The sequence below is a fragment of the Staurois parvus genome, unplaced genomic scaffold (genome assembly GCF_062004578.1).
Source record: "Staurois parvus isolate SC_StPar_1 unplaced genomic scaffold, SC_StPar_1.0 ptg000015l, whole genome shotgun sequence".
Lineage (NCBI taxonomy): Eukaryota > Metazoa > Chordata > Amphibia > Anura > Ranidae > Staurois > Staurois parvus.
The window spans coordinates 6,403,556-6,415,825 of NW_028317811.1; the positions used below are offsets into that span (position 1 = coordinate 6,403,556).

At 42.0% G+C, this 12,270-nt stretch overlaps 1 protein-coding gene across 1 annotated transcript; it reads right to left on the reverse strand.

Moving 5' to 3' along the window:
• Nucleotides 1-631: 631 nt before the first annotated feature.
• TYMS (thymidylate synthetase) lies at nucleotides 632-11,096 on the reverse strand. Its single transcript, XM_089678273.1, has 8 exons — nucleotides 10,939-11,096; nucleotides 10,717-10,867; nucleotides 4,271-4,344; nucleotides 3,530-3,704; nucleotides 2,877-2,978; nucleotides 2,482-2,657; nucleotides 2,047-2,118; nucleotides 632-933 (listed from the first exon to the last, which is right to left on the reverse strand). The coding sequence occupies exons 1-8, from the start codon at nucleotides 10,984-10,986 to the stop codon at nucleotides 796-798; spliced, it is 936 nt and encodes a 311-aa protein (XP_089534399.1). The 5' UTR covers nucleotides 10,987-11,096; the 3' UTR covers nucleotides 632-795.
• Nucleotides 11,097-12,270: the final 1,174 nt, after the last annotated feature.

Genomic DNA, 12,270 nt, shown 5'->3' on the forward strand with positions numbered 1-12,270 from the left:
CGAGCTCTGATATATTGAATCCCTGGGAGTATGAGGCGTGAATGGTTAATACAAAGCATATAGTAAGACTGTTCCAATTTTTCCTATATATGGAATCACTTGGGAATTGGCATTATCACTATCAAGTGCCTACCTCAACACCGTTTAAAGCCCAAGTGAAGACACTACGGAACTGAACTAATGCCACCCCTCTATTTACTATCTCAACAGAACTGTCCGGTCAGATGAACCCCTTCCTCATACCCACCTATTCCACTCAGGGAATGCTAACTTAATATTCAGCCTAAACACACATGCCACCTGAATCTAACCTGCGAACAGCCATATTGCCCTGGACTTATTAGAACACCATTCTTACCCCACACCTAGATAAGAAATTCATGACCAACTCTACACTTCACTGTAATACAGGCACCAACACTAGGGCTTTTAGTACTCTCCTACATCAAAGCCAATGTGTAGATACACGGAGAGGATTTGCTCCATCATACCCATGTCATGATTGGACCATAATGCTCTATTTACTTACTTCCTCGTAAAGGAGGCCACAAGACAGGTGGTGGGCTTTAACTGGCTTCCTTGTGAGCAATCCGAAGACCCATAAAACAGAATGATTCCTTGAGGGGAGTACTTCTCTTTAAATCATTTTATACTTTAATTGCTAAAATTTTAATAAAAACATCAGAATTCTGCCACATAAAAATGATATACAAACTTGGACCTTTAGTACATAACTGCAAATATTAGTTTACTATACAAAGACTATTGTATAAAACAAACAATTAAACCCGCACATTACACAGCCATTTCCATTTTGATAGTAGGGTGAGGGTCATAACCTTCAATATTGAAATCTTCTGCTTTGAAGTCATTGATTATTTTCACCTGGCGTAGGATCTTCAGCTTAGGAAATGGTCTAGGTTTTCTTTGAAGCTGGAATATACAGCAAAAAAGAGAAACAGTCAGCTTTTGTATAACAGTTTTATACCCAGAAACATTCCGACTATAAAAAGTTTTAAACTCTTAAAAAGCAGAGTTCCACTCACTCTGTAAAATAAATAAATGTCAGCAGCTACAAAAAAAACTGTAGCTGCTGACTTTTAAAAAACATCCACTCACCTGTCCCACGATCCTGTGTTGCCCCCGCTGAGCCAGTTTCACCGGTTGTCCTGCATTCCAGGAGCCGGCATCTTCAGTGTAGGCAGCTGGCTGTGACCGCTTGTGGCTTCACAGCCGGGTGCCCACTGTGCATGCGCAAGTAACGCTGCACTTCCTGAATGGCCCCATCGTCTTCTGGAACCTGTCACGTGTCCAAGACTTCGGGGAGGGAGGGCAGGACAACTTCTTCTGCTTACGATCGCAGCGGAACTGGAAGTGGGTATCTGTCAAATTCGGGTACCCGTTCCCCACAAGGTGCCAATCCTTAATGGGGAGCGGGGAACCAATCTTTAAAAAAGAACTTCCCCTTTTGGGTGAAACTCCGCTTTAAATGACAATTGCTTTCAAAATTTACTTTAGTCATAACTGGGACTATCAAGTCTAATATGCATTCTTGTGCCACTCTATGGTCACAGAACAAAAAAGGTATTTGGGTGGTAGCAGCAGGCAATGGGCAGCTGCATACAAGTTTCATCTGTCAAATTCACACAGCCAAATTTCTCTCCTTTTGCCTGTCTGTGTGCTCCAGCACAAAGCTAAAGACAGAACTGACAAGGAAACATGTTGAGTAAACTCAGAACCTGTTAGAGACTACTTTAAAATGTTCCTGGTGCATGTGATGGATATTTTTTTTTTGGTAGCCTAGAAGCCCAGGCATTTTCATCAATACAGGGTTGAAAAGTTTCAGCTGCAAACCCATCTGATAATCCTAATGAAATTATTTCAAATTTACTTCCATAAGAAATGTGGGCAATTTACCCTAGTCCTTCAAAGTTTACAGATAATATATTTAGCAGGGGGCAGGGATATAGTTAAGTACCACAGACTATGCATCTTTTGTTCAGCTGGATATTAGTAGTACACTACACATTTTGTGTGTAAACTTACTTGAGTTTTTAATGGTTCAACATGATTGAGGTATATGTGAGCATCTCCCAGTGTATGGATAAAGTCACCAGGCTGGAATAAGAAACAGTGACATGTCATTATATAACAAAAACATTGTTCTTTATAGCTTTATTTTTAATTCAACATTAAAAAATTTAAAAAATAGATGTATCTATACATAAAAAAAAAAAAATTATATGACACGTGAGAAACCATTTGTGAGCTCCAAACTGATTGTAGTCAGAGCTTACACAGAGCTGACTATTTCCATCATCAAGTGACAGCTGGAGTGCCTGAGCAGGCTCTTCTCAAGCACCCTAACCAGGCCTGCATAGGCCAAATTTAACAATTTACAACACACCTAAATACATGTACTATAGTTACTACCTTTAGACAGAATAATCATATGTGTTATCCAATGTTATTCAACATTACCTTCAGTCCTGTAACATGGGCTATCATATAGGTCAATAAAGCATAACTGGCAATGTTGAATGGCACACCTAGACCCATATCGCCAGATCGCTGGTATAACTGACACGACAGCTCATTGTTGATGACATAGAACTGGCAAAGAGCATGACACGGGGGAAGTGCCATCAGAGGGAGATCTACAAAAAAGGGAAAAAATAAATAAAAATTGCAATCCTAAGCTTGTCCGATTGGATGAACCTTGTTTAACCCAAAATTTCACTAGATGCTAGAACTTTTCATTCATAAAACAAAAAAAAAAAAAAAAACACATTTACTATCAAAATCTAGGAGATACAGTTTATATTCAGGGGGTAATGAAAGGGGTTAAAAAGGGAAGGGGGTTTAAACTTGACAACCTTTCGGATTCCAGCTGCACATTATGATCCTCCTGTCATCTGGATTGTTCTTAATTGTTTCAATGACTCTTTGCAACTGGTCAACTCCCTGTCCTGTGTAATCTGCAGGTAAAAAACACACAACTGATTTACAAAACAGAAAAAAAAAAAACAAAAAGAGCAGAATGTGACTGGATTACAACCTGTGTGCATGTTAACACACACTGTTCATTGTATGGAGAGATCCCCAACATTGTAAACACACTAGAATGCAGAGATGTGAATAGACATGTCTTAGAGCAGAATTAGCCAAAATGGGTCAGGTACATGTTGAAAGGACATCTAAAAAAAAAAAAAAAAAAAAAAAAAAAAACCCACTTGGTTACTTTTGCTTACTTCCTGGACAAAAGAAATGACCCCTTGTTGGTCAGCTGTTACATGACTGTACTGGCCACAAGCCATTGCACACATTATGCAGTAGCACAGGTTGTGGGGCACTGTGCAAATTGGTAAACCAACAGACGGGCTGTGAATGATTGTAAGCAAAAACAAATAAGTGAAGTGGGAACAGGAAGAGCTGAGAGACTGTTCAGAAGAGGTTTTTTTTTTTACATTTTATTATAAATTAAATGGGCTAATACAGCATACATTAAACATGCAGCCTTTATGTGTACCTGTATGAATGTCTTTGTATTCTGCACCAAAATGCCTCCACTGAAAACCATATACAGGTCCAAGGTCCCCTTCCTCTCGTGACGTAAAGCCTTGCTTATCTAGGAACTCTCTGGAACCATTTGCATCCCAGATTTTCACCCCTTTTTCAGAAAGCTCTTTTGCATTTGTGGAACCCTGAAAAAAAAAATGCAAATATTCAAGCACAATAGGAGATCATGATGAATAATAGGTTAAGGCCCCCCCAATACTGTATTGCAGTAGGACACTGCATTTTACTGTGAAAATGTAACGCACATTACTGTGCCGTGCACTTTAATGCAAGTTATTCAGAATGGTATACAAACGCAAATATAGTAGGGTTCAATATACCTACATACACACATTACTTGATTAGGCTGTTCACTGTGCAAGGGAATTTTCCAGAGCCTAATGAAAGAGGGGAAGTGTGCTGTCTTCATCATCCAATCATGCGCAATAAAAAATGCTGCGTTTTCCAACTGCCTTTCCTTTGCTGAGTAAATAGCCTATTTGCCTTTAGCAAGCCAACGCCATTGTGTTCATGCAGCTAGTTTTGTGCACCAGCCACTTGTGCGAATGAAGCCTTAAGACATCCAAAGGCAATGCAATTGGTTGCAGAAAAGAAAAAAATTGCTCAATTACCCCATCAACAGTCAGTGTTGATGGGGGGAGTCCCTCTCAGAGCGAAGTAACAAAAACGTTATGAGAAAAAAAAAAGTTACCTTAACGAACCACAGAAGCTCTTCAAGCACTCCTTTCCAGAATACCCGCTTTGTTGTAAGCAAAGGAAACTGATCTGAGGGGAAAACAAGTAAATATGCAAGTCACTATGGACAATGAATGTGTACAAGCACACCATGTGCATGTTATTGCTGCTTTTACCTCATTCTTTCAGTGAGTAAATTTGGTTGGCCATACATGGATTGAAATTTGGCCAGTTCAGCAGGGACCAGATGAATTTCTATCCATGTGTGGCCACTGTGATTGAGCAGAAGTTGATCTACCAATTGGCTTCTGTTTAACAGTCCTGCTAGTATATTTTCGCTTGGTCAGAGCCATTCTGTATTTTTATGCAGGTCTCTCCATTTGCAGATTACAATGAGACAGCAGGGAGGATTCCCACTCATCTACATTGAAAGTGTGGATGGGGTAAATCAGATTAGTTCAACTTGTCGGAGTTCTGTCTGATCATGAGAGAATGATCACTATTGCCAGTTACTTGGCTTGAAAGATGCCACTTGTTCCAGCTCCTATGAAACCAATGGCTACATCAGCAATTAGTAACATTTTTTTGAGCTTAATTCTGCTACTGAAATTGATGTGTAGCTTGTCTAACGAAGTTTCAATAGCTCTTGGATTGCAAGCTCTAACGAGCAGGGCCCTCTGATTGCTCTTATACCAAATTGTATTGTAGCTGTACTGTGCCTTCATTTTGTAAAGCACTGCGTAAACTGTTGGCAAGAGAATAGCTACAATGGGGATCGAAAGTTTGGGCACCCCAGCTAAAAATGTGTATTAATGTGCATAAGGAAGCCAAGGAAAGATGGAAAAATCTCCAAAAGGCATCAAATTACAGATTATACATTCTTATAATATGTCAACAAAAGTTAGATTTTATTTCCATCATTTACACTTTCAAAAGAACAGAAAACAAAAAAATGGCGTCTGCAAAAGTTTGGGCACCCTGCAGAGTTAATATCTTGTACTGCCCCATTTGGCAAGTATCACAGCTTGTAAACGCTTTTTGTAGCCAGCCAAGAGTCTTTCAATTCTTGTTTGAGGTATCTTTGCACATTCTTCCTTACAAAAGTCTTCCAGTTCTTTGAGATTTCTGGGCTGTCTGTCATGCACTGCTCTTTCAAGGTCTATCCATAGATTTTCAATTATGTTGAGGTCAGGAGATTGTGAAGGCCATGGCAAAACCTTCAGTTTACGCCTCTTGATGTAATCCCCCGTGGATTTCGAGGTGTGTTTAGGATCATTATCCATTTGTAGAAGCCATCCTCTCTTTAACTTCAGCTTTTTCACAGATGGCATCAAGTTACCATCCAAAATTTGCTGAAATTTTATTGAATCCATTTTTCCTTCTACTCGTGAGATGTTCCCTGTGCCACTGGCTGCAACACAACCCCAAAGCATGATTGATCCAACCCCATGCTTAACAGTTGGACAGAGGTTCTTTTCATTAAATTCTGTGCCCCTTCTTCTCCAAACGTACCTTTGCTCATTCCGGCCAAAAAGTTCAATTTTAACCTCATCGGTCCACAGAACTTGTTTCCAAAATGCATCAGGCTTGTCTATATGTTCATTTGCAAAGTTCAAACGATGATTTTTGTGGTGAGGACGTAGAAGAGGTTTTCTTCTGATGACTCTTCCATGAAGACCATATTTGTACAAGTATCTCTTTATAGTGGAATAGTGTACCACAACTCCAGTGTCTGCCAGATCTTTCTGGAGGGATCGTGCAGTCAAACGTGGGTTTTGAATTGTTTTTCTCACAATCCTGTGAGCTGTTCTGTCTGATATTTTTCTTGGTCTTCCAGATCTTGCTTTAACTTCCACTGTTCCTGATGACTGCCATTTCTTAATTACATTCCGAACAGAGGGTATTGACATCTGAAAATGCTTTGCTATCTTCTTATAGCCTTCTCCAGCTTTGTGAGCGTCAACTATTTTCAGTTTCAGTTTTCTAGACAACTGCTTAGAAGAACCCATGGTGCTGATTGTTGGGGCAAGGTCAGATGAGTCTGGGCATTTAAAACCTTTGAGCTTGACATCACCTGGTCTGCCCAGATGATGATTGAGAACAATCTATGACACTGGCAGGTCTCAGCTTTGGAAAGGGGGCAGTGCATGCTATAAATTCTGCAGGGTGCCCAAACTTTTGCAGACGCCATTTTTTTGTTTTCTGTTATTTTGAAAGTGTAAATGATGGAAATAAAATCTAACTTTTGTTGACATATTATAAGAATGTCTAATCTGTAATTTGATGCCTTTTGGAGATTTTTCCATCTTTCCTTGGCTTCTATATGCACATTAATACAAATTTTTAGCTGGGGTGCCCAAACTTTCGATCCCCACTGTATATGTGATTAATGGGCTCACTGACCAAGGAGGCTTGGGGGAGGGGGAGAGGGGTTGGTCATGTATCAGTCTGCAAAGCATTTACATATGTTGCTTGCTGTGTTGATCAACTTCAATACAACCAGCCTGTTTTTTTCCATTTAATCACTGCCGGTGGCTATAGCCACCTGCAGTGATCATTGTATTCTGACACTCTCAGAATGTAATAGCACCATGTGAGGGATTCCTCCCATCAACATGGACTGTGTTGATGGAAAAATTTAACAATTTTCTTTCCTGCCACCCATGGCAAGAAAAAAAAAAATGCAGTATTTCTATCAGTAAACATTTTTCTGTTTACAGATCAGAACACATTTGTTTTGTGTGGGGCCATGCACACAACTGCATAAAGATCAGCAAACTTGCACTGCATTCAAAAAAAAAAAAAAAGGGTTGTGCAAACATTTGTACAGAGCACTTTTGCACAAGATACTGCATGTCAGCTGCAGTGTTTTTATGTGCCCGTGCACACCTCCCCTTTTATTCTCCACAAACACATCCAGGTAGCACTCGCCACATCAGTTCCATGTATGGTGAATTCACATGGGAATGCAGAGCTGCTGGAGCACTTTGCCACCCCGGCTGCGGTAGGGGCAGTGTGGGTGTGCATTACGGCGCTGTGTTACTTTAACTGACAATTGCGCAGACATGCAACGCCAGATGGAATTTATGTCCTTTTTTTCCCAAGCATTGAGCTTTCTATCGGTGGTATTTGATTGCCTGTGCGGTTTTTATTTTTTGCACTATAAACAAAAAAAGACCAACAACTTTGAGGAAAAAAAATATTTTTTACTTTATGCTATTAAACATGTCCAGTAATTTCATCATAAATTTAGGCGAAAATGTATTCTGCTACGTCTTTGCCAAAAATATCCCAATACGTGCAAACTAATTGGTTTACATGACAAGTTATAGCGTTTACAAAATGGTGGTATAGATACTGGGATTTTTTTTTTCTCCCCCTACTAGTAATTTTGTCGACCTGCGACTTTTAGCAGGACTGCGGTGGGCATTCTGACACTGGGGGGGAACTAACTTGGTGTCATGACATCCCCAGTGACACCAATACAGTGATCAGTGCAAAAAAACAGCACTGATAATGTACTGACACTGGGCAGGAAAGGGTTAATGTGAGGGGTGGTCAAAGAGTTAACTGTTTTTTACTATGGGGGGGGGGGGGTTTCACTGTGAGCACACTTATCGGGATGGCTGTGCTGTTCACTGCCATCCTGAGGAGTGTGCCCGAGCTGACAGGGAGGAAGACTGTAAACAAAACAGTTCTCCTCCCCGTCGGTGATTGCCGGTAATCACCGGGCGCCGTATCTGCTATACAACGGTGGGTAAGCGGTTAAGATAGAAAATGAATAGCAAAAAAATATATATAGAAGAAAGACAGCAATGCATTCCTATGGGCAAACAAATGTAAACAAATGTCCGTTTAAATCAGTTTTTGCCCCCTTCTGTTCAGGTCCATTTTTTAGAACAGAGCAAGTCTGCATTTTTTTTTCCCACTTCAAAAAAAAAAAAAAAAAAAAAAAAAAATGGAAGCCAAAAAGCACAGGATGTAAGAGGATGACAAACAGATGTAAATGGAAGATGGATGGTGACTGAGGGCCAATTCACACCAGTGCGTTGATCTGCATTTCAGCGCAGATTTAAAAACGCAGATTAACCACTTGCCAACCGCGCTATAGCTGAATGACGGCTACAGCATGGTTGTCCAGTTCTGGGAAGGAGTCATATGTCGTCCTTCCAGAATGCACCCTCCTATGCGCCCCCGGGGGCGCACACCCGATCTCCATGATCGCTGTGTCCTACGGACACAGCTGATGACACAATGTGAAAAAAAGGCCAACCACAGCGGCCTTTTACCACATGATCAGCTGTGTCCAATGACACAGCATATCTCGGTAAATGCAGTTGCTGGTTATCAGCTGCACTTTCCTCACGCTGTCACAGCGTGAGGAAAGTATTGCCGATAAGCGGCAATTGTCAGAGGACGGATCAGAGGACGGATCAGAGGACGGATCATCAGGACACTAATGATTAGTGCCCAGCAGTGCCACCCACCAGTACCGCCCAGCAGTGCCACCCATCAGTACCCATCATTGTTGCATATCAGTGCAGCCTCATCAACGCACATCAGTGAAGGAGAAAAATTACCTGTTTGCAAAATGTTATAATAGAAACAAAGAAAAACTTTTTTTTTTTTTTTTTTAAGTTTTTGCTCTTTTTTTGTTTATAAAAATAAAAACACCCAGCGGTGATTAAATACCACCAAAAGAAAGCTCTATTTGTGTGAAAAAAAAATTATAAAAATTTCATATGGGTACAGTGTTGCATGACTGCGCAATTGTCAAAGTGAGAGCGCTGAAAGCTGAAAATTGGCCTGGGCATGAAGGGGGTATAAGTGCCTGGTAGCAAGGGGTTAACAGGACATCTGAAAACAATTTCCAGCGTGTCCTATTCACATAATGCTGCACTGATCTGCATTGTGCAGAAATACAACATGTATGCATGTTAACACAACACAACGTATGCAAGTGGATCTAAACATAGTTCACGGGATATTCTTTGAAAATGCAGTATGCTTTGACGCATGCTACAATGCATGTCAACTGATGTCAGTGCATGACCAGAATGGATGGAAATGTACATCCATTTTAGCGCCAGTGCGAATTGGCGCTGGATCTAATTTTTTTTTGTTGGGGGGGGGGGGGCAAAAATGTGAGTGAAAGAACGACACCCATAAGAAAGCGACCTTAGTGATCATACCCTTTGTTCTCGGCAGCATAAGAGCTACAGTAGCACACTGATCTTCCCAGTGTGCGTCAAGAGGGGGGGGGGGGGGGCTGTCAAGACAAGTCTGATCATTGGAGGAGGGCAGGCTGAGTTTTCAGCAGAACTGACAACACTGTGCTCTCAAGCCTAGTGTGGTCAGTTTATAATAGGAAAGCAGAGGGACTAGCTGGAACACCCAGGATTTATCACAAAGGATGCAATACATAGAGAACAGGATACTTTTTTATACAAGTACATGGTACAGTGGGCACATAAAAGGAATATGAAAAGGTTGGGTTGACGTTCTTTAACCGCTATTTCACCGCTCTATAGCAGAAGTACTGCTACAGAGTGGCAGGGCTGCGCAAAATCATATCATAATATATATATGATTTGCATTGGTTAGGGGGTGCGAGTGCCACCAAACCTGCACCGCTATTGGTGGCTAGGGATGGGGTGGCAACGCACTGGGGCCCAGCTGGTACTCGGCGACCATCAGGTAAAGCTGACAGGGGAGATACGTAAAACACAACACAGTGCACACGGTAAAACACACACAGCTAACCCTTTGATTGCCCCAAATGTTAACCCCTTCCTTTTTAGTAGCACTGATCACTGTATTAGTGTCACTGGGGATGTCAGTGGCAGTTAGTTCCCCCCAGTGTCAGAATGCCCACTGCAGCACTGCTATGAGTTGCTGATCGTCGCCATTACTAGTGTAAAAAAAAAGAAAGAAAAAATAAAAATTCCAGTATCTATACCGCCATTTGTAGATGCTGTAACTTTCACATAAACCAATCAATTTACACATATTAGGATTTTTTTTTTTAGCAGACATGTCGCAGAATACATTTTGGCGTAAATTTGATTTTTTTTTAAGTTCTTTATTGGATGTTTTATAGCAAAAAGTCAAAATTATAGTTTTTTCTTTATATTTTATATTTTAAAATATAAAAACCGCAGAGGCGATCAAATAACACCAAAAGAAAGTTCTATTTTTAAGAAAAAAGGACGTAAATGTAATATGAGTGCAGCGTTGCATGACCGTGCAATTGTCAAAGTAACGATGGCCATATCAAAAAGATGGTCTGCGGGGGGGGGGGAATCCTCAGGAGGACAAGTGGTTCATATTTTTGCAGCCATCATTCAGTATGACAGCAGCAGAGCTCTCCCACACCCTCCTCCTCCTTCAGTGGATATAAGACACGGCTGAATATCTCGGTGAATGCTAGTGAAATGCTGGGACTTGTAGTCCCTCTCTCACCTCTCAGGCTGTATCTAGCTTGCAAGCCGAACACGGAGATTGTCCCGGTGCCGGTCCGGTCCTCCTTGCGGTGCCCCCTGTGGAGGATATGCCGGATCTGATCCAGATACTGCTCCTCGTCATGTGGGGAATGTTCATGACGTGGTGGCTCCTGTGAAAGATGAACGGAGAGATCGGGAATATATACACAGCACACACCGACCCATTCATCCCCCTCCATACCTGGTCCTTGGGGCGGACAGACGCGGTCTCCTCCGCTGCCACAGGCATTGTAATTCAGGGAAGATGTCTGGCTCGAGAATAACTTTTCCCGCCTAAACTTCGTCTCTTTCCGTATGTGAAGGCAGGCTCCGAATGTACACTTCTCCCTTCCCTCCCTCCCAGCGATCCTCAGTCTTCTCTTAGTGAGGAGAGCATGCGTTCGGTTTACCTGCAGCCGTGCTGTCTCTGTTATTATGATGATTGTTATTACTGCAGTCTGTGTGACATGAACTGGCCATTCATTGGCAGTGGGTAATGCAAGGTTTATAAGAGCGTAGAAGGGGCAATTTCCCAGAGAGCCCTGCCTGAAAGGGCCATAATCAGTAAAAAATGAATATTTGATGAAATGTGCTGCCCTGAGTGCAGTCTGTGTGTGTGAGCAGTACATGTGTACTGCGGGAAAGTGCGTATATTGGTGTACAACTGCTGTGTATTTCAGCCTGTCATTGAGTTTACAGTATGGCGTCTTGCAACCATGTATATATACCGGAAACGTTTGTACTCTGGTATGTTGTATCAGTTTTAAATGAATTTGAGAGGCTCAAGTGAACCACGTATGGTGCAGTCCTGATCCCTGCACTCTGCTGTTATACGCTCCATACCCATTCACTTTGTGCCTTACGCACTCCTGACCCCTGCACTCTGCTGTTATACGCTCCTTACCCATTCACTTTGTGCCTTACGCACTCCTGACCCCTGCACTCTGCTGTTATACGCTCCATACCCATTCACTTTGTGCCTTACGCACTCCTGACCCCTGCACTCTGCTGTTATACGCTCCATACCCATTCACTTTGTGCCTTACGCACTCCTGACCCCTGCACTCTGCTGTTATACGCTCCTTACCCATTCACTTTGTGCCTTACGCACTCCTGATCCTTGCACTCTGCTGTTATACACTCCATATCCATTCACTCTGTGCCTTACACCTGACCCCTGCACTTTGTGCTTTATAAATTCCTGACCCCCGTATTTTGTACCTGTTATACACTCTTTATCCATTCACTTTGTGCCTAATGCACTCCTGACCCTTGCACTTCATGTTTTATACATTCCTGACCCCCCCGTACTTTGTGCCTGTTATACAATCTTGACCCCCACACACACACACACACTTCCTGCCTGACACATTCCTGACCCCTGCACTTTGTATCTGTTATACACTTGCCCCCCACACACGCACACACACTTTCTGCCTTACACACTCCTGACCCTTGCACTGTGTGCCTTACTCCTGATCCCTGTGCTCTACTCTTACACACTCTTGACCTCACATTTTCTTTCTTACTTACT